This window comes from Phyllobates terribilis, unplaced genomic scaffold (assembly GCF_046119375.1).
Source record: "Phyllobates terribilis strain yellow unplaced genomic scaffold, ASM4611937v1 Scaffold_181__1_contigs__length_3860067, whole genome shotgun sequence".
Taxonomy (NCBI): domain Eukaryota; kingdom Metazoa; phylum Chordata; class Amphibia; order Anura; family Dendrobatidae; genus Phyllobates; species Phyllobates terribilis.
Genome location: NW_027362941.1, coordinates 3,100,620 through 3,124,259, shown reverse-complemented (window position 1 = coordinate 3,124,259; position 23,640 = coordinate 3,100,620). Strand labels below are relative to the sequence as shown.

At 42.7% G+C, this 23,640-nt stretch overlaps 1 protein-coding gene across 8 annotated transcripts in view; it reads left to right on the top strand.

Annotated features, from left to right (window-relative positions):
- The window catches only part of EYA3 (EYA transcriptional coactivator and phosphatase 3), a 373,281-nt gene that overhangs the window by 235,102 nt on the left and 114,539 nt on the right, over positions 1–23,640 (top strand). For 7 of the 8 annotated variants that reach the window (XM_073664982.1, XM_073664980.1, XM_073664983.1 and 4 more), the window contains 2 exons: positions 8,356–8,533; positions 22,025–22,167. In XM_073664982.1, coding sequence (XP_073521083.1) covers positions 8,356–8,533; positions 22,025–22,167 — 321 coding nt within the window. The remainder of the gene's footprint in view (positions 1–8,355; positions 8,534–22,024; positions 22,168–23,640) is intronic. The other variant, XM_073664988.1, reaches the window with a different exon arrangement.

The window sequence follows — 23,640 nt, the reverse complement described above, 5'->3', positions numbered from 1 at the left end:
CGGTTCTCTGGTGTGCCCGTCCAACGCTGCCGATAAGCAGCCCTGGCTAAGAAAAGTGTGGGGGAAGATTCACGGACACCGTATGGCTGTTTTTTTGTTTTTTTACTGTGGACTGGCTCTGTACCATCCCTGGCTACATTCACCTGTCCACATATTTGTGCTTAGCTGGTCCTTCCCAGTAAGTGCACTGGAAAGGGCACGGGTAATTTTCTGGGACCCGCGGCCGGTGGGTGGGTCATTGGCTGCATACTTGCGCTTGCATTCCGTGTAACACAAAGCTAAGGAGATGGATGATCCAACCATGAGGAATAATTTGGTCGTTGTCTAGGAGACCGAGCACAATATTAACCCAGTGACATGCGTCAGTGAGATGTACCGTCCCTGGCCACATTCACTTGTCCACGTGTTTGTGGTTAGGCGGTCCTTCAACAGTAAGTGCACTGGAAAGGGCATGTGTAATTTTCTGGGACCCGCGCTTGTGGAAGGTGGAGACGATACCGGGAGAAATAGTGGCAGCTGGGGAGCGAGTATGGACACTCGGCCGCTGCCGCCATGAGGTTGTGGAAAGCTTCCACGTCCGCGAGCCGAAAAGGCAACATTTCAAGTGCAAGCTGCTGCCCAGAAATGTGGCAGTTTAGTATTACGGCCTGTGGGTGAGTGGCTGGCTGCATACTTGTGCTTGCATTCTAAGAACTGTGGTTGGGACAACTAAACGCTGCAATGGAACAAGGACGGTGATGGTTGCCAGTCTGCAGTGACAGGGCAGGGCGGGAGGCATCTTCGCATGCGCCATGGACAGGGGGGATTGGCGTGCATGCACAACAGCGGAAGAGGCAGTGGTGTCACCCGCACACGTTGTTTCTGGATCTTGGTGTTTGGCCCAGCTTGTCAGGTGCTTCACTGTCATGTGCCTGAGCATGAAACAAGAGGGGATTGTAGGGAGAGAAAATAGGAAGCGCAGGCTTCTAAGTGTAGTAGTTAGATTCCAAGGGTATATACTCAGTATAAATCCACTCACCTATTTGGTATCTTGAGGTAAAGCATGTAAATCCAATCAGTGGATCACTCCATTCCTCTTTCCATTCAGTTTGCTGCAGAAATCTGGGAGCTGATGAGAGCACTGGACAGAGCTTTCATAGGCAATACCACTTTGTAAATGTTTTTTCCCAGCGATATGCGCTCCTGAAGGATGATGGAACTTGATATTCGGATTCAAAGAATTTTTATTTCAAACTAAAATACAACCGGTTTCGACTTCTTTGAGTCTTCCTCAGGTATAACATCATGCATATAAACAGATCTATCTACACACATTTTATAGCAGATATCCCTGCTTGTCATTTTGGGTGGAGACTGAAAGATCTGTTTTTCAGACACACCCAGATACTCAGATATGCAGGATTTTGCACTCTGAGGAATCTAACAAAACCCATATACTAAATGACTTTCATACAGTTTAAAAAAAAAAAAAAATTTTTTTACACACAAATTTTTTCTTTTTTTCTCCTTTCCTTCCTTCCTTCACACAGAAAGCATTTTCTTTTCTAAAAACACTATAAATGACCCAAAATGACAAGCAGGGATATCTGCTATAAAATGTGTGTAGATAGATCTGTTTATATGCATGATGTTATACCTGAGGAAGACTCAAAGAAGTCGAAACCTGTTGTATTTTAGTTTGAAATAAAAATTCTTTGAATCCGAATATCAAGTTCCATCATCATCCTTCAGGAGCGCATATCGCTGGGAAAAAACATTTACAATGTGCCTGAGCATGCTGATGGTGATCAGGCTGGTAGTTTTGTTGCTACTGCTGATGCTGGCCTGGCAGATGTTGCAGATGGCCTTTTTGAGGTTATCTAAACAGTCTTTAAAAAAGAACCAGACTCGCGAAAACGTAACAGTTGTACTGGCAACTTCAGTCGTGTTGGTGTTACAGAGAGCAGATGCCCGCCTTGTGTCTATGGCCACCACACTGCCTGTTGTAGTGCTACGCCTCTCTCCCCCTGTGTGCTGCTGTCCTCGATCTACATGTCCCCTTGCCAGGTTGGGTAGTGACTTCATTGTCCACTGCTTTGTTTTCCACTTTCACACCCTGGTTGTCCTTCTGACTTTGTCCATTATGTCTCATATGATCATTATATCCACCTCTTGCTACAATATTTTCACTTCCCACCGTCACCTTCGGGTGACCATGGCTCCTAAAATCGCTACATGTGATTTTCTGTTGCCCTGCTCGAAGCTGGCCGTTCGAGAGGCCCTAATTTATCAATGGAACAGTCAACAGCTCTTGGGGTAACCCTGGACTCTAATCTCTCCTTCAAACCACATATCCAAGCTCTTTCCACTTCCAAGCGGACCAAGTGAGAGGCCAGAATCTATAATTGGAAAGATGAATAAAACAGCTCTTCGGAGTGTCCAAGTGTGGGATCAGTTGTCTCAGGGTACTCGGAATGGTGGGAGGAAGGAGGATCAGGATGAGGAAGATGCCAACTCCAAGTAAAAAAATCTCCCAAATCCGCACATTCCTCAACCACAAATCTACAACACTAGTGCACGTGCTCATCATCTCCCTTCTGGACGACTGCAACCCCCTGCTCTGTGGCCTCCCTTCTAACACTCTCTCATTCCTCCAATCTTTCCTAAACTCTGTTGCCTGACTAATCCACCTGTCCCTTTGCTACTACCTGGCCTCTCCTCTCTGTCAATCCCTTCACTGGCTCCCCATTACCCAAAGACTCCAGTTCAAAACCCTAACCTTGGAATGCAAAGCTATCCACAACCTGTCTCCTCCATACATCTGTGACCTAGTCTCCTGGTACTTACCTGCACGCAACCTCCGATCCTCACATGATCTCCTTCTCTACTCCCCTCTTATCTCCTCATTACCACAATCGCATACAAGATTTGTCCTGTGCGTCCTCCCCTTCTCTGGAACTCTCTACCCCACCATTTCTGACTCTCGCCTACTGTTAAAACCTTTAAAAGGAAGCTGAAGACCCACCTCTTGCTACATGCGTACAACCTGCAGTAACCCTCGCTCCACCATACCGCTGCAAGACCAGCTCTATCCTCACCTACTCTATCCTCACCCATGCCTTGTAGACTGAGCCCTCGCGAGCAGGGTCCTCTCATCTCCTCTCCTATAACAGTCACTGTCACATTTTTGTTCAAGATTATTGTAATTGTTTTTGCAATGTATACCCATTTTTGTAAAGTGCCATGAAATAAATGGCGATAAAGTAATAATAATGTGATCCAGACTCACATCTACTGCGACTGAACCATGTGGAACACAGAGTGGTGGTGGTGGTGGCAAAGTGAGTGGAATAATTTTCTGTTATCCAACCAACAACCTTTTCACACTGCTCTGCCTTGGATAGTGGTCTTCCCCCACCCCCTAGAAATTGGGACAGGTAGGTAGTTCGGCATGACGTGGGTGTTTGTTGTGCTCCCTCAGCAGGCACAGTTTCATCTTGCCCATGGCTTCTGCATGCAATATCACCATCACCCTAAAGTCCATTTCCCTGTCCCTTGACACACACCTTGCCCATTTTAAATGGAGTTTAAGATTTGCCATGTTGCCAAAAATGTCTGTATTATTACCGCAGTAATATAGGATTACGTCTGATGAGATGACCACAGATTTAGGCAGTGCTTTGGGAGTCAGAGATGCTTCCAGCCCCAGGGGTCTTCCCTATGCGGTTCCCATGTCACACTCCATGGCCAGATAAGGTTGTAAAATGTTAAAATGCATTTGTCTTGGTTGAAAACAATGCAAAAGTGCAAAACCGCATCAAAAACGCTACGTGTGAATATAGCCCAAGGTGTGGAGGAGCATTTTTGTTTTTGGTTATTTTGCCTTCTATACAAGTCATTACCCTGGAAAGGATGTTCCTTAACATATTTCACAGGAAAATCCATTTTGGTTTAGTTTTTAAATGTTTTATTGTGAGTCCGTAAAAGTAGCGTAATACCTCTGACAATGATGTTGACAGCAGTGACCTGGCAGTCAGAAATGCTTCCAGGGGTCTTCACCATGCTGTTCCCCTGTAATTTGAGTACTGTTCTCATCGATTTCGGCAATTTTAAGGCCCTCTGCGGACTGCCAGCAGGAGCCGCCTGAAAAATGCTCGGGTTTCCCATAGACTTACATTGGGCTCATTACTCGGCCTGAGCACTCGAGCATTCCAATTTGCTCGACTCGAACAACGAGTACCCGAGCATTTTAGTGATCGCTCATCACTAGTGATAGGTCCATTTTTAAACAATAGTTAGGGTGATATAACAAAGTCAAAATATGAAGTGCCATCTAATAAGTAATGCCTGTTAACGTACTCTTCATGGCGCTCTATAGGTTAATTATAACAGTAGAACAATAATCATATAAGCAAATTTAAGCTCATATTTACATATTATTGAATGTAATGGCTCAGACTACATTTAGCCTGAAAACAACAATGTAAGTGCCCTTCCCATATAGGGAGCAACTAGGTAAAAAAAACAAGAAAGCATTATATAGAAGGACAAAAGTTAAAAATTTTAAGTCAACTATAAGTGCTATATTCGTATAAAATTGAGATATGTACACAAACTCTATTCTACCACGTCTGTGTCCAATCAGCTGAACAGGAACCATATATCACAAACATAACTGGTACCTATGGGGTTGTACAGTAAATTAATGGAATGATTTATTTATTTTACTCACTTATATATGATCAAAAAGTTGTACGTATCAAGCAATGGTGCCAGTGTGGCAATGAAAACAACATCTTGCCATGGGAAAAAAAAGCCTAAACACAGCTCTGTTGACAGAAAAATGTTAAAATTATGGCTATCAGACTATAGCAACACAAAAACATTTTTTTTTTCATAGTGTGTGTATTGTATAAAAGAAAATATTAACAAAGCAATTTGTTATCCCCATAATTATGCTGACTCAAAGTATGAAAAAACACTTTATTTGTGTAGCACGGTGAATGGTGTAGAATTTGTCATGTGGGGGTGGGGGGCAGAATTGACGTTTTCCTTTTTTATATTTTCTCATAAGTCAATTGGTTAATAAAATATATGTACCTCAATATAGTGTCAGTAATCAAAACAACTTATCCTGCAAAAACAAAATCTTCATTTGCTTAAAGGGGTGTTTCCATGATCAAAAGTTCATTTTAATCAATGGCTGTGTCTGATAGTGTATGGAGCATGTAATGTAGAAACTCGGCACTCAAAGGTAATCTTTTTGTGACGTTTTAATGGTAGGGGAAAAAAGAGTATTTACGCTGTAGACATTTCGGTCCCAAGGACCTTCATCGGTACACTCAGACTACACAAGTGTAAGGGATGGTTATAAGACATGGTGCCTCACAGGAAAGGTAAGTTTCCCAATTTTGCGTGATGGCTGTTTACAGTTGAGTCGTCACAACGCTGTGTCCACCGTTAGTTTATGGAACATGGTCTGATCATACCACAGCACCTGGGTAGGGGAGGAATCAAGAGTATACGGATATTACAGCAGGGGGATTGCAGCTGATTCTTTGTCATTAAACATTGTTTTAAAACAGGCATGGAAACGTTTTACTTCCAGAATCAGCTGTGATCCCCTGCTGTAATGTCTGTATACTCTCTTTTGTTTCCTCCCCTGCCCAGGAGCTGTGGTATGATCAGACCATGTTCCTGTACAGTCAGACACAGCCATTACACAGTACACAGCAGGGGCACATTTATAAGATTATCTCAGCACTGGGACATTTTATTTAAACACATCCAATTGTGGAACTTATTATTCCAAGATCTATTGATTAAAATCAGCTTTCGTTCATGGGAAAACCCTTTTAATACTTTAACAACCCTGGGATTTTCTGTTTTTGAGTTTTCATTTTTTGCTCTCCTTGTTCCCAGAGCCATAGCGTTTTTATTTTTCTGTAAATATGGCTGTGAGGGTTTATTTTTTGCGAGACAACTTGTTCTTTTGAACGCCATCACTAGTTTTACCATGTAGTGTACTGGAAAACAGGAAAAAAATTCCAAGTGCCGTGAAATTGCAAAAAAAAATGCATTTCCACAGTTTGTGTTTTTTTTTTTTACCACGTTCACTGAATGCTAAAGCTGAGCTGCCATTATTATTCTCCAGGTCATTACGAGTTCGTAGACATCAAACATATATAGGTTCTTTTTTATTTAAGAGGTGAGAAAAAAATTCCAAAGTTTGCTTAAAAAAAAAAAAGGCACCATTTTCTGAGACCCATAGTCTCTCCAGTTTTCGGGATCTGGGGCCAGGTGATGGCTTATTTTTTGCGTGACGAGCTGACGTTTTTATTGATACCATTTTGGGGTAGATCCGATGTTTTGATCGCCCGTTATTGCATTTTATTGCAATGTTGCGACGACCAATAAAACTTAATTCTGGTGTTTAGAATTTTTTTATTGTTACGCCATTTACCGATCGGATTAATTATTTTTTTTATTTTGATAGATCGGGCGATTCTGAACGCAGCGATACCAAATGTGTATGTGTTTTTTTTTTTATTATATTTCATTTTCAATGGGGCGAAAGGGGGGTGATTTAAACTTTTATATATTTTTTTTTATATTTTTAAAAACATTTATTTATTTTTTTTTTTGCATGCTATTATAGTTTCCATGAGAAAAATCCCCTTCTTTCTCCTTCTGGACTGATCATTCATTTTCACAATTCTCAGTTCTTGGGTAATATAGGTCTTCAGTGGATACAAATTCTGATCGTTTTATGGAGAACTGTAACTACTGTTTCAGGAGAATGTGCAGCAGAATGTCTGTTCTGCCTCTAGCTCCTCCTTCCACGTTCCTTCTCCATTTAACTATGAGCAGCAACTGTCATCTCCTATCTCGATAAAATTTGTTTTAAAGAGTAATTGTCATTTTATAAATCAATACTACACATAAAAAAAACCTTTGTAATATATCTTATAAGAGAGATCTGCTTCTTTCATTGTCTTCATGGCCTGATCAGGCATTTTCAAAATTCTCAGTTCTAGGGTAAAATCTTTAGTCAATGAAGACCTATTTCTCCATTACTGAGATAGGAGATGATGGCTGCTGATACTGATAAGATTCTGTAAAGGGGAAAAAGAGGCGCAGGGGAGAGTAGCAAAAGGCAGAGTTCCTCGCCTCCCTTCTGCAAAAACTCTTGTAAAAATAAACGGTCATCTCTTGTCTCAGTAATGTAAAAATCTGTCTTCAGTGAATTTACAAATACAGATTTTACCCAGTAACTGAGAATTTTTAAAATGATCAGTCCTGGTGGAGAAAGAAGCAGATTACCCTGATAAGATGTAATACGAAGTTTTTTTATTTTCATGTGCGATTGATTTATGAAATAGAAATTGAAGCCACAGATGCGCTTTAAGTTAAGGTTTTTTTTATTAAGTGTGTACATTAATATAACAAATCAGATAAAATCTTCCCTAACAATTCACCCCCTTCCACACGCCACACTATGCACTTTTCCAAGATTATGACACAATACAGCATATATTGCAGGGTATGTTTAGCCAGCGTTTCTTACCAGTGACCATGGATGTAATTGTCTGCTTGGCAATGACTACTTTCTGATAAGTGTCTAGAGGGGGTCTGTGGTAGTCTGAGACACACCTCCTTTATCAACATTGGTTCAGGCTGTTCTCTCCACTACCAACAGCTCTGCCTCACCAGATGTCACAAAGCAACCAATCAGAGGCTCAACATGAAGTTGTTGCATGGAGAGCTGATTTCTATTGGTGCAGGAGTGATTATCAAGCATATACTACAAAACCTCCAGTGAGAGGAAATGAGGTATATTCATGCGGAATATGGAGGTTCACTTTATTGTTAACTATTAGTATATTATTTTCAAACTGAAGCCGTGTTTTATTATTGGAAGCCACTTCCCTGTATATACAGTTGAAGCGGCTCTTTATTCCAAAGCCAGTCCTGTAGAGTACCAGCCACTTTATATAGCCCCAGACATTGCTGACAGCACTTTACACAATGAACTGCTATCTGGTGGTCAGTGTGTGTTTTCAAAGCTAAGCAAAATGCCCCAGACTGTCAGGTGTAGTGTCTTTGTTCTCATGTTCTGACTGTACTACAAGCTTGTTTTTCTATAATTTGATGCTTCTCCGTGGACAGATGCTTTACCTCCACCAATGGACTGATGGAGTTTGATTTTTCAGTTTAAAGAGACTTTCCAACATGTTTAAAAAGACAAAAAAAAATCTTTATTCCAACAATGTGAATCACTCAATCTTTCACTTTATGATTTGATAATTTCTTTGGGTTTTGTGGGAAACTTTTTTCAGATTAAGGATATTTTTTCATGTTAATTGTTTCTTCAAGGAATATCCCACATATACAATCCTTGGACAAAATCCATTTCAACAATGCTATCCAAATCAAAATTTTACAACAGCAACCCTGGCTAGCACTGCAGAGAACAGCATGGTGACGTCTGATTTTCTAGAGAGTAAAAGCGATTCAACTTCTCCAGCACAGCCTACTCAAAGACCAGTTTCTGGTATGTATATACTGCAAATACGCCTTTCATCGAAGATACCACACGTGGTTATTAGGTTGGATCCATAGACTACATGGAATACATACCACATGTGGTAGACTTCCATTCTTAGTGACCCAAAGTGCTTGGCTTGCACTGTTGCATAGACACAGAATAAAAAGCATATTGCTGTGCAGAGTACTATGTGATACTAAAATGGATTTAAGATGTTGGATTTCTACATGTCTGATTGATCCTATATTCCCAGGGAGTAAAAGCTGAGACAGAGGGCTTAACACCCCTGTCCCATTACCGTTACAAGCATGTATGAGCCATACATTTATTTTAAGGTATTTAGCTGACATAGCGATGGTATGCTTTGTGTACAACCAGTTTTACTGTCCTCATATGAGACTATCGTTGTCCGTCTTCATTATTTTTTATTTTTGGTGACACAGGAAACAACTCTGCCTCTGTTGTGTTGTCACAAGACAGGCGAAAAAAGCACAATAGCCCCAAAAGTTCCACAAAAACACGTGTACAGGGGGGCACGTCATTCCATGTGCCCATCGGGGTGCCCATGATGTTATCGTGGGGTGCGGATGGGTTGCTATGACAGCCAGTGGTCTGCTTAAGACCCCTGTGCAGGCATCATGGTACTCCTGGGAAAACCAGCCTGTGGCTGGGGTTCATAGGAGACCATGATTTTCACTATACGTAGCTGCTATGTATAGCAAAAGCGATCAGATGATAGCTTCAAGTACCCTAAGGGGACTAACAAATAGAGTGAAAATTGAAAAAATAATGTTTTAAAAAACATGAGGTTCAAACCATCCTTTTTTTCCACCATTAAAACTTAAGAAATAAAAAAATACACATTTGGTATCGCTGCTTTCAAGTCCGATCTATGAAAACATTAAAAAAAATAATACAATAAATAAATGTCGTGAGAAAAAAAAATCAAAACTTCAAAATTGCATTTTTTCAGCCACCGTGACAACACAAAAAGAATGTACTAACAGGCGATTGAAAAAAACATCTACCCTAAAGTGATTTTTTTTCACCACTTAAATAAAATAAAAACTAGGCATGTTTGATTACTGCGTAATCATACTATCCTGGAGAATCTTATTGCCAGGTAATTTTACTGTAAAATGAACACTGTAAATAAAAAAAATAATTGCAGAATTGTGCTTCTTTTCGTTATTTTGCCACACTTGGATTTTTTTTTCCTGCTTTCCAGTATATCACATGATAAAATGGATGTGGTCATTCAAAAGTACAACTCACCTCGCAAAACAACAAGCCCTCACATGGCTATGTAGACCAAAAAATAAAAAGGGGAGTATAAAACGAAACTGCCAAAACGGAAAATCGCCCGGTTGGGAAGGGGTTAAACGGATGCTATATATTGGCCTCCAAAGGTACAAACGTATTGTAAACGCAGGTAATGAGCGTAAATGTACTCCTATTCTTTGAATACTGTTTCATATGTGATTATACACTGCTCCAAAAAATAAATAAAGGAACACTTAAACAACACAATGTAACTCCAAGTCAATAACACTTCTGTGAAATCTACCTGTCCCGTTATGAAGCAACACTGATTGTGAATCAATTTCTCCTGCTGTTGTGCAAATGGAACAGACAACTGGTAGAAATGATAGGCAATTAGCAAGATATCCCCTATAAAGGAGTGGTTCTGGAGGTGGTGACCACAGACCATTTCTCTGTTCTTATCCCTTTTGTCTGTTGTTTTGGTAACTTTTTCATTTTGCCATTGCTTTCACCCCTAGAGGTACAGTAGCATGAGGCGGTGTCTACAGTACAACCCACAGAAGTTGCTCAGGTAGTGCAGTTCATCCAGGATGGCACATCAGTGCGAGCTGTGGCAAGAAGGGTAGCTGTGTCTGTCAGCACAGTGTCCAGAGCATGGAAAAGATACCAGGAGATGTGGAGGGAGCCATAGGAGGGCAACAACCCAGCAGCAGGACCGTTGCCTCCTCCTTTGTGCAAGGAGGAACAAGAAGAACACTGCCAGAGCCCAGCAAAATGACCTCCAGCAGGCCACAAATGTGCATGTGTTTGCACAAACGGTTAGAAACCGACTCCATGAGGGTGGTATGAGGGCCTGACGTCCACAGATGGGGGTTGTGTTCACAGCCCAACACCGTGCAGGACGCTTGGCATTTGCCACAGAACACCAGTATTGGCAAAGTCTCCACTGGCACCCTGTGCTCTTCACAGATGAAAGCAGGTTCACACTGAGCACATGTGACAGACGTGACAGTCTGGAGACGCCGTGGAGAGCGATCTGCTGCCTGCAACATCCTTCAGCATGAACGGTTTGGCAGTGGGTCAGTAATGGTGTGGGGTGGTATTTCTTTGGAGGGCCGCACAGCCCTCCATGTGCTCGCCAGAGGTAGCCTGACTGCCATTAGGTACCGAGATGAGATCCTCAGATCCCTTGTGAGACCATATGCTGGTGCGGTTGGCCCTGGGTTTCTCCTAATGCAGGACAATGCCAGACCTCATGTGGCTGGAGTGTGTCAGCAGTTCCTGCAAGATGAAGGCATTGAAGCTATTGACAGGCCCGCCCTTTCCCCAGACGTGAATCCGATTGAGCACATCTGGGACATCATGTCTCGCTCCATCCAGCAACCACACCACACCACAGACTGTCCAGGAGTTGGTGGATGCTTTAGTCCAGATCTGGGAGGAGATCCCACAGGAGACCATCCGCAACCTCATCAGCAGCATGCCCAGGCGTTGTAGGGAGGTCATACAGGCACGTGGAGGCCACACACAATACTGAGCCTCATTTTGACTTGTTTTAAGGACATTACATCAAAGTTTGATCAGCCTGTAGTGTGTTTTTCCACTTTACTTTTGGGGGTGACTCCAAATCCAGGCCTCCATTGGTTAATAAATTTGATTTCCATTGATGATTTTTGTGTGATTGTGTTGTCAGCATCTTCAACTTTGTACAGAACCAAGTAGTCAATGAGAATATTTCATTCATTCAGATCTAGGACGTGTTATTTGAGTGTTCCCTTTATTTTTTTGAGCAGTGTATTAACCCCTTTCTGACATTGTCAGTAATAGTATGTCCCTGTACACTGGGCCTTATGGACCAGTTACCTACTATTATGACAATGTGATCGCGCCTGCACAGAGGTAATTCTAACAGCTGATACCCAGCACTCTGTGGCATGAGCGGTGGCCGCACCGCTCCCGGCACTTTAACCCCCCAAATGCTGCGATTGCATCATTTAGCGAGTGAGCAGGGGTACAGATGCCCCCCCTGCTCTTGGATCGGAGACCCCGCGCTGTCAGCGCAGGTGTTCCAGTCGTCACCAGGTCCCAGCAAGTTAGTTTGATCATGCGCAGTGCATGATCAAAGTAACGTTCCTGCAGGGCTGACAGATTATAATGTATAGCAGTAATCCTGCACTGCTATACATTAGAACTGTGATCAGCCTGCGGAAAGTGAAAGTCTCATGGTGGGACCAAGTAAAAAAAAAAAAAAATTAAGAATATTTATTATATATATATATATATATATATATATATATATATATATATATATATATATATATATATATAATATTATTTTTTATTGTACCCATAAAATAAATATTATGAAAAATAAACAAAAGTACACATATTTGGTATCGCAGCTTCCGGAACGTCCTGACCTATAAAACTGACCCACTAGTTAACCCCTTTAGTGAAAACAAAAAAAAAAACGAAGCAAGAAATGGTGCTTTATCATACCGCCGAACAAAAAGTGGAATAAAACGTGATCAAAAAGATGAATGTAAATTAAAAATGGTACCACTGAAAACGTCATCTTGTCCCTTAGAAAACAAGCCGCCATTCAGCTCCATCAGCCGAAAAATAAAAAAGTTATAGCTATCAGAATAAAGTGATGCAAAAAAATTTTTTGTATAAAATTATTTTTATGTAAAAGCACCAAAACTTAAAAAAAACTATATAAATGTAGTATCGCTGTAAATGTACTGACCCGAAGAATAAAGCTGCCTTATCAACTAGTCTTTGCAAAAAAGAATGTTTTAACCCCTTTACCTCACCAGGTGGTTTGCACTTTAATGACCAGGCCAATTTTTACAATTCTGACCACTGTCACTTTGAGGTAATTACTGTGGAACGCTTCTACGGATTCCCCTGATTCTGAGATTGTTTTTTCGTGACATATGGTACTTTATGATTGTGGTAAAATTTCTTCGATATCACTTGCATTTATTTGTGAAAAAAACGGAAATTTGGCGAAAATTTTTAAAATTTCACAATTTTCAAACTTTCAATTTTCATGCCCTTAAATCAGAGAGATATACAGTACAGACCAAAAGTTTGGACACACCTTCTCATTTAAAGATTTTTCCGTATTTTCATGACTATGAAAATTGTACATTTACACTGAAGGCATCAAAACTATGAATTAACACATGTGGAATTATATACTTAACATAAAAGTATGAAACAACTGAAAATATGTCTTATATTCTAGGTTCTTCAAAGTAGCCACCTTTTGCTTTGATGACTGCTTTGCACACTCTTGGGATTTTCTTGATGAGCTTCAAGAGGTAGTCACCGGAAATGGTCTTCCAACAATCTTGAAGGAGTTCCCAGAGATGCTTAGCACTTGTTGGCCCTTTTGCCTTCACTCTGCGGTCCAGCTCACCCCAAACCATCTCGATTGGGTTCAGGTCTGGTGACTGTGGAGGCCAGGTCATCTGGCGTAGCAGCCCATCACTCTCCTTCTTGATCAAATAGCCCTTACACAGCCTGGAGGTGTGTTTGGTGTCATTGTCCTGTTGAAAAATACATGATGGTCCAACCAAATGCAAAATGGATGGAATAGCATGCCGCTGCAAGATGCTGTGGTAGCCATGCTGGTTCAGTATGCCTTCAATTTTGAATAAATCCCCAAAAGTGTCACCAGCAAAGCACCCCCACATTATCACACCTCCTCCTCCATGCTTCACAGTGAGAACCAGGCATGTAGAGTCCATCCGTTCACTTTTTCTGTGTCACACAAAGACACGGTGGTTGGAACCAAAGATCTCAAATTTGGACTCATCAGACCAAAGCACAGATTTCCACTGGTCTAATGTCCATTCCTTGTGTTCTTTAGCCCAAACAAGTCTCTGCTGCTTGTTGCTTGTCCTTAGCAGTGGTTTCCTAGCAGCTATTTTACTATGAAGGCCTGCTCCACAAAGTCTCCTCTTAACAGTTGTTGTAGAGATGCGTCTGCTGCTAGAACTCTTTGTGGCATTGACCTGGTCTCTAATCTGAGCTGCATTTAACCTGCGATTTCTGAGGCTGGTGACTTGGATAAACTTATCCTCAAAAGCAGAGGTGACTCTTGGTCTTCCTTTCCTGGGGCGGTCCTCATGTGAGCCAGTTTCTTTGTAGCTCTTGATGGTTTTTGCAACTGCACTTGGGGACACTTTCAAAGTTTGCCCAATTTTTTGAACTGACTGACCTTCATTTCTTAAAGTAATGATGGCCACTCGTTTTTCTTTACTTAGCTGCTTTTTTCTTGCCATAATACAAATTCTAACAGTCTATTCAGTAGGACTATCAGCTGTGTATCCACCTGACTTCTGCACAATACAACTGATGGTCCCAACCCCATTTATAAGGCAAGAAATCCCACTTATTAAACCTGACAGGGCACACCTGTGAAGTGAAAACCATTTCCGGTGACTACCTCTTGAAGCTCATCAAGAGAATGTCAAGAGTGTGCAAAGCAGTCATCAAAGCAAAAGGTGGCTACTTTGAAGAACCTAGAATATAAGACATATTTTCAGTTGTTTCACACTTTTTTGTTAAGTATATAATTCCACATGTGTTAATTCATAGTTTTGATGCCTTCAGTGTGAATGTACAGTTTTCAAAGTCATGAAAATACAGAAAAATCTTTAAATGAGAAGGTGTGTCCAAACTTTTGGTCTGTACTGTATATCACACAAAATAGTTAATAACACTTCCCACATGTCTGCTTTACATCAGCACAATTTTGGAACCTAAGTTTTTTTTTGTTAGGGAGCTATAAGGGTTAAAGGTTGACCAGCGATTTCTTATTTTTACAACAAGATTTACAAAACCTTTTTTTTTAGGGACCACATCACATTCGAAGCGAATTTGAGGGTCCTTTATGACAGAAAATACCCAAAAGTGACACCATTCTAAAAGCTACACCCCTCAAGGTGCTCAAAACCACATTCAAGAAGTTTATTAACCCTTCACGTACTTCACACCAATTAATTGAACGTGAAAGGGAAAAAATGAACATTTACTTTTTTTCACTAAAATTTTATTTTAGACCCCAATTTTTTATTTTCATAAGGGTACCAGGAGTAATTGGACCCCAAAAGTTGTTGTGCAATTCCTACTGAGTACGCCGATACCTCATATGTGGGGTAAAAGCCATTGTTTGGGCGCACGGTAGGGTTCGGAAGGGAAGGAGCGTCAATTGACGTTTTCAGTGCAAAACTAGCTGGATTTGACAGCGGACCCCATGTCGCGTTTGGAGAGCCCCTGATGTGCCTAAACAGTGGAAACCCCTCACAAGTTACCCCATTTTGGAAACTAGACCCCTTAAGGAACTTATTTATATGTGTGTTGAGCACTCTGAACCCCCAAGTGTTTTGCAGATGTTTATGACGTAGAGCCAAAATAATTTTTTTTTCCCACAAAAACGATCTTTTAGCCGCAATATTTTTATTTTCACGAAGGTGCTAGGAGAAATTGGACCCCAAAAGTTGTTGTGCAATTTCTCCTGAGTACGCTGATACCCCATGTGTTGGAGAAAACTACTGTTTGGGCGCACGTCAGGGCTCGAAAGGGAAGGAGTGACGATTTGGAATGCAGACTTTGTTGGAATGGTCTGCGGGCGTCATGTCACGTGTCTAAATAGTGGAAATACCAAATAAGTACCCCCTTTTTGGAAGGTAGACCCCCAATGAATTTATCTAGATGTGTGGTGAGCCCATTGAACCCCCAGGTGCTTCACAGAAAATTATAATGTGGACTTGTGAAAATAGACATTTTTTCCACAAAAATGCTTTAAAAAAAAAATATATATATATAAATATAAATATATATATATTTATATTTATATATATATTTTTATTTTTTTTTCACAAGGGTGCCAGGAGAAATGTGACTCTTTGGAATGCAGACTTTGATGGAATGGTCTGCGGGCGTCATGTCACTTTCTCAGAGCCTCTGATGTGCCTAAACAGTGGAAATGCCCAACAAGTGCCCCCTTTTTGGAAGTGATAGCTGTTTTTTTATTTTTATAATGTAGTGTCATACGTCAGTTGTGTAAGACAATCTGATGAACACTACACAACTGATGTAGGACAACCTGACGAACACTACATCAGTTGTTTAGTGTTCGTCAGGTTGTCATACTTCAGAAATTAATTTAGTAGTCCATGAAAGTATGGTACCTTCTGAAGCATTCTTGCATGCACAAGCCAGGTTTGTCAGGGCAGGTGTCACATTGATAAATGGTGTCCTTGCGTATTCCCCTTTTATAACACTCTGCACTTCTTTTGTGACTTATCTTTTTTTCTGCTGTGAGGGATCTGCCCCGGGAAATGCTGGCCTGGTACCAATTTGAGGTCCTTCAGCTGTACGTCACGCAAAGAGGGACTTGAAGTTAGGGACACTGGTACAAAAAGTTATCCACGTACAGGTGATAACCTTTATCCAGCAGTGGGTTTCCCACTCACTCCCAGAACAGGGGGACATTCAGGGGTTTCAATCCGGGAGTCCTTCCGTTCGTAAACTCTAAACTTGTGAGTGTACCGTGAGGTACTCTCACACAGTTTATACAGCTTGATTCCGTACCTGGCTTTCTTACAGGGCAGGTACTGCCGGAATCCAAGCCGCCCCTTAAAAGCGATTAAGGACTCATCCACGCAGATGTCCCTTTGGGGCACGTACACTTCAGCAAACTTGTTGAAGTGTTTGATGACCGGCCGAACTTTGAAAAGACAATCAAAGTTTGGGTCATCACGTGCAGGACACCTTGCATTGTCTTAGTTATGCAAGAACTTGTGGATGGCCTGAAAATCTTTCTGGATCATGACCAGTCGGAACACTGAAGTGTTATATAAAACGTCATCACTCCAGTATTGCCAAAGTTCTGGTTTCTTCAGAATCCCCATATGAAGGACCAGGCCCAAAACTTCATAATTTCTACTGCGTCTACAGGAGACCAGTTAGAAAATGATGGAGAGGGGTTTTGTTCCAAAAATTGATGAGCGTATAAATTAGTTTGGCCCACCATGAGGTTTACGAAAACCTCAGAGAAAAAGACTTTGAAAGTCTATTTCTGTGAGGCCGGTGGTGTCAAACTTAATTCCTGATTCCGACACGAAATCAGGAATCAGTGGCTCATAATTTTTGGGGGGCGAGGTCCATATGGTATCAGTAGTGGGGGGCACTGGATCATCTTCTCTCCTGGGATGACTGCAGGGCGGTCCAGCAGCACCGGAGGAGGAGGAAGACGACGAGGAGTCGGAAAAATAAAGAAATGTGGGATCCTCGCCCTCGCTGTCTGTGTCAGAAGCAAGAAAAGCGTATGCCTCCTCCGCTGAATAGCGAGTTTGGGATGAGTGAGACTTTTTTTTTTTATGTATGTGGTTCGTGTGTGTCAGTACTTTATTTAGAGTGTGTGGAAAAAGGAACTACTGTATGTGGTGCAAACAGCGAGCACGAGTGTGGATTGGTGAACTATGTCACCTATCAACACTCGGCTGGTGGATGTGTGCACGGATGTGTGGGGAGTGGGAAGAGGGGAATTGGGGTGGATGAGGGGAGATCAGAGATGTACTTACCAAAGTCTTCTCTCTTCTTCAGCAGGATCAGCAGCTGGACCGGCGCAGGAGCATGGGTGCCTGGAGCAGTAGACTGCTGCAGGATGCACAAAAAAAAAATGGTTGGAAGGAGGGTAAAAAGAGGGGGGATTGGGGTGGATGAGGGGAGAACGGAGATGGACTTACCAAAGTCTTCTCTGTTCTTCAGCAGCAGGCTCTGGAACGGGAACCACAACCAGTCAGGAGCAGGAGACCCAGGACCCTTGAGCAGAAAATCCAGGAGCAGCAGCGACTGGAGCAGGTGAGCAGATGGTCTTGTGTCACAGAATATTCGGTGACACTACAAGGTCCAGCGACAGACAGATCAGACGTGACCACTCTGTAGATATCCGCACCAAGTGTGAGGGTCTGCAGGGGGGTGATATTTTGGTGACAGGCCGGTCACCAACGAGTCACTTCCCGGTCAGGTAATCTGATTGGAGCGATCGATGATATCAATCGCTCCAATCAGAGTACCTGAATACAGGTGACAGACCCCCTGTGGTGCATGCTCTGCCCCAGCCATGTCTGATTGGTGCGATCAATGTCACCAAGACACTACGATCGATGTGATCTAAGCGCTTTGGAGCAAGGGCTGGGGTCTCCTAGTAACAGCCTAGGATCGAGGCTCTTAGGAGCACCGATTCTAGGCTGCATATCACTGTTTTGGCAATCAGGTTGCCGTAAACAGTGACAAATGCTGTGATTGGCTGTTCAGATTTGAACAGCCAATCACAGCGATCGCTGGTGTGGGGGGCTGCACCACCCCCCCACACCCGCCGGGATGACGGCGCCATCTACCCAGAGGTAAGACAGCGCTGGAAATTTAATGCGATCACCGCGACTTCGGTCGCGGTGCCGCATTAAAGATAGGGCGTACTAATACGTATCAGGCTCTTAAGTCCCAGGGCACAGATACATATTAGTGCGCCCTGGGCTTTAAAGGGGTTAATGTTTGACTGCTGCCAAGCATAAAAACCCGATTTAAATCTGGTATCGCTGTAATGGCACCAACCCGAAGAATAAAGTTGTCTAATCACTTACATCGCGTGAGGAACGGCGTAAGAAATAAATAAAACCAATTCTTCATCTGCTGCTGATTTGTTCATTCAGTCTCCCAAAGATCGCAGTATGGCTCGGCGCACATTTATCCTGCGCTCTGCACTGAGCGTTTACATCGGGGTTTCCATGTAAATCTCTGAAATATGCGATACAGATGGAACCCCCGGTGGAAGACTCCGTGTAATGAGACCTATGGAGGCACTGTGGACGCCGACTGGCCTGTGATCCCACGGTGTCTGTATTTTTATTATGCGTGCATAAAAGGGCCGTCTGCCACAGTTTTGTGAACCTCTGAAAAAAAGACACCGCTAAGCAGAGGCCAGATGGAGTCCAGAGTAACTCTGCTGCCTCATTATATTGAATGGATCCCTTGGGATAGGGCTGTCTTGGTGCTGGGGCTGTCTTGGTGCTGGGGCTGTCTTGGTGCTGGGGCTGTCTTGGTGCTGGGGCTGTCTTGGTGCTGGGGCTGTCTTGGTGCTGGGGCTGTCTTGGTGCTGGGGCTGTCTTGGTGCTGGGGCTGTCTTGGTGCTGGGGCTGTCTTGGTGCTGGGGCTGTCTTGGTGCTGGGGCTGTCTTGGTGCTGGGGCTGTCTTGGTGCTGGGGCTGTCTTGGTGCTGGGGCTGTCTTGGTGCTGGGGCTGTCTTGGTGCTGGGGCTGTCTTGGTGCTGGGGCTGTCTTGGTGCTGGGGCTGTCTTGGTGCTGGGGCTGTCTTGGTGCTGGGGCTGTCTTGGGGTTGGGGTTTGGGTTAGGGGTGGGGTTGGGATTACGAATAGGGTTGTTTTTTTTTTTCAAAAGTATAGAAAAAAAATGATGACAATATGGCGACTAGTATTGAGCGCAATTGCTCGCTACTTGAGTTTGTATCGCGAGTGCTCAAGTGACATGCTCGAGTCTCCGCCCCTCATGTTTCGCATCTGTTATACAGCCAAAAAAAACACCCGGGGATTGCCTGCCGTACAAGAGCATTCCGCGCATGTTTTTTTGGTGTGTAACAACTGTGAAACACGCGGGACGAGGATTTGAGCATGTCACTCGAGCACCCGCCATACTTGGTGCATACCCGAGTACCCGATGCAAACTCAAGTAACGAGCACTAGTGCTCAAGACTAATGACAGCATATTCAATATGATGACCTAATGTTATCAAATTCTGTGTCGTACGTCTGAATTCGAAATGTTAACTGTACCCCTTGATAAAATCCTTGAGGGGTGTAGTTTCCAAAATGGGGTCACTTGTGGGAGGTTTCCACTGTTTGTGCACTTCAAGGGCTCTGCAAACGCGAAATGGCATCCTCTCTCGATTCCAGCCAGTTTTGCGTTCAAAAATTCACACAGTGCTCCTTCCATTCTGAACCCTATAGTGCGCCCAAACAGTGTTTTTTCTCCACATATAGGGTATCGGCTTATTCAAAAGATATTGCACAACAAATGGTATGGTGCAATTTCTCCTGCTACCCTTATGAAAATGCAAAATTGGGGACTGAAAAACAGGCTTGTGGGAAAAATGTGAAAATTGTATTTTTACGGCTCTATGTTATAAGCTTCGGTGAAGCACCTGGGGGTTCAAAGTGCTCACCACACATCTAGATAAGTTCCCTGAGGGATCTAATTTCTAAAATGTTGTCACTTGGGGTTTCCACTATTTAGGCACATCAGAGGCTCCCCAAAAGCAACATGGCGCCTGCTAATTATTCAAGCTAATTTTACATTCAAAAAGTCAAATGGCGCTCCTTCCCTTCCAAGCGGCCAAACAGTGTTTTTTCCCTCACATATGGGGCATCTGCGCACTCAGGAGAATTTGCACAACATGTTTTGTGGTCCATTTTTTCCTGTTACCCTTCCAGAAATAAAAAAAAATGTATCTAAAGTAAAATTTTTGTGAAAAAAACTTATGTTCATTGTTTTCTTCCAAATTCCTGTGAAGCACCTGGAGGGTTAATACACTTCTTGAATGTGGTTTTGAGCACCTTGAGGGGTGCAGTTTTTAGAATGGTGTCATTTTTGCCAAATTTCCGATTTTTTTCACATAGTAACGCAAGTCATATTGAAGAAATTTTATTACTATCATGAAGTACAATATGTCACGAAAAAACAATCTCCAAATCAGTGGGATCCGTTGAAGCGTTCCAGAGTAATTACCTCATAAAGTGACAGTGGTCAGAATTGTAAAAATTGGCCTGGTCATTAACGTGCAAACCACCTTCGGGGTTAAAGGGGTTGGACCACAAACAAAGTTAATTTAATCGTGGAATAAAAATAAGTTGCATGATTGGATGTGTAAAAAAAAAAAAAAAAAAATGTTCCTGTGCTGAGATCTTATAAATATGCCACTGCTATGTACTGTGTAATGGCTGTGTCTGACCGTGCAGGGGCATGGTCTGTTCATACCACATCTCCTGGCTAGGAGAAAATGCATAAATCACATATGATAAGTGAGCATACAGATAAAATAGCAGCTGCTTCTGCGATCATCCACCACTGTTGTCTTCCGTGGGCGCCCAGGTCTTTTTGCATTGATGAGTTCACCAGTGCTTTCTTTCTTTCTCAGGATGTACCAAACTGTAGATTTTGCCACTCCTAATATTGTAGCAATTTTTTCGGATGGGTTTTTTCGGTTTTTGCAGCTTAAGGATGGCTTGTTTCACCTGCATGGAGAGCTCCTTTGACCGCATGTTTACTTCACAGCAAAATCTAACAAATGCAAGCACCACACATCAAATCAACTCCAGGCCTTCTTTCTGCTTAATTGAGAATGACATAACGAAGGGATTGCCCACACCTGTCCATGAAATAGCCTTGGAGTCAATTGTCCAATTACTTTTGGTCCCTTTAAAAACAGGGTGGCACATGTTAAGGAGCTGAAACTCCAAAACCCTTCATCCAATTTTAATGTGGATACCCTCAAATGAAAGCTGAAAGTCTGAACTTCAACTGCATCTGAATTGTTTTGTTTAAAATTCATTGTGGTAATGTCTAGAACCAAAATTAGAAAAATGTTGTCTCTGTCCAAATATATATGGACCTAACTGTGTGTACTGACCATGAATTGGGGAATCTCTGCAAGGTCAGAGACAGCCATTACACAGTACACAGCAGGGGCACATTTATAAGATTGTCTCAGCACAAAAATGTTAATTTGTAGCACATCCAATTGTGGAAGCTTACAGCTGATACATAATACCCATGGATTAGGTAGCATGTATCAGACACTGGCTATATGATCTCAACCAGGTATGTATTGTAGAAGCCGCTGGACACCGACTGTCCGACTAGTCTCCTGTGCCTCTGTCCTCAGCGACTATTAAATGTTTTTTCTCTGAAGCCCCGCAGTGTTGATTGGGCAACACGTATCAGATGTCAGGTTCTCTTTAAAATGTACTATGTTTGTAGGACAACACCTTTCTTCAGAATTTTGATCCTATAATGATTAACCTTGGAAGCATTCTGATTTTGCAGTCATTTAACCAATAAATAACATCTATGGCAAAATTGCTAAATACTCTGAATAATGTGGTGTTTTGCTTTATCCTATAATCTGAGATGTTTTCTTCTAGGTGACACCACTGCAGGACAGGCAATGATGAGGGCAATGGGCAGCAAAGAGACAGAAGAGCAGAGTAAGAAGAATGTAACTGTAAAGAATAGGGGGAAGGGTAAGAAAGCTGATGTCTCACCACCACAACACAATGATCTTGAGGTAAGGAAATACAGCCTAAAGATTTACAATTAATGTGCTTTCTGCAAATGGCTAATGGAGTGGTCACAAGAAGGCAGCCCTCTTTGAAGACCATATACATACAAGTACAAGATCACGTTAATGGAATTCTCATTATCTTTGCATGCTGTCTTTAAAGGGGTTGTCCAAGTTTTGAAGTTCTCGCCTATCAATGGAGTGGAGACCAAGCATGAACACTTCGGCTCTATTCATTCTTAATGGGAGTGCCGAAGAACAGCCAAGCTCAGTGCTCTACTATCTGTGATGGTCCCATTGAGAATGAATGGAATGGAGGAGGGCATGCTCGACCTCCATTCCATTTGGATGAGGCTTTACCGACCCCCAGCAATAAGTAAGTTATCCCCCATTCTTTGGTACAGCCCCTTTAACTTCTCCACCCAAAATAAATCATGAAATCATGTAATTGTATGGTCTTATCACCACAACAAGTTGCCATGCAACCCTATCTGTAATTACTGTGAAGTTGCTGTAAATTTCTATAAGTGCTGCTCAGTGAACATAAGGTTAAGTGCACACGTAGCATTTTTGATGCGTTTTTCGCCCCAGTTTTTCTGTGCGGAAGCGCATTAAAAACTCTTCATAATTGGTCTGCCAGCTAATGCAATGGCAATCCTGATGTGCTGTGCACATGATGCCGAAATTTCCTCTCAAGATTGCTATTGCGTTTTAAAACGCATCATGTCCTTTCTATGCAGCGTTTCCCGCCCATATTTATACCTGTGGATTTGCTGCTGTTCAATTAAAGTCAATGAGCCGCAGAAACACTGCAAAAACACTGCGAGTGGCACCCGGCTCGGCTGGGGAGGACTACTACTCCCTTCATCCGAATGCCACTCCCGCAAACAGCAAGAGCGGCACGGCTGAGGGGAGTAGTAGTCTCCTCAGCCGAGCCGGGACTGCGTGCTGTGGTAAAAAAAAAAAGTAAAAAAAAAAACACTCTGCTCACCTGTCCGGCGCCCCCTGGTGTCCTGCTGGTCCTTGCTCCTCGCGATTTCATCAGGCCAGCTGTACACTGCTGGGAGCGCGCTCGCTCCCAGCAGTGTACATCGCTGCGCTGCCTTGACCTGCGGTCACATGAGCTCTCAGCTGAAGATCATCTGAGAGCTCACGTGAACTCACTTTACGGCATCGGTGCTGCGTAGGAACATTCTCAAGAATGTTCCCACCAGTACTGAAGCTGAGGTCACCGGGCTGATCAGCTGATCTTCAGCTAATGAACCCATGTGACCTCACTCCTGCAGCAGCATGTACACTGACAGCAGGGATTTTACGCCCATGTGAGTGTACATTGCTCTCTTCTACAGCAGTGATATCAGTGATTGCCGATGTCGCTGCTGTAGAAGTGACCCGGCTCGCCGAGGGATAATCCAATGGACTATGTCGTGATGGCGGACATGTGAGGTATATGGTTGTTTTTTTTGTTTGTTTTTCAGG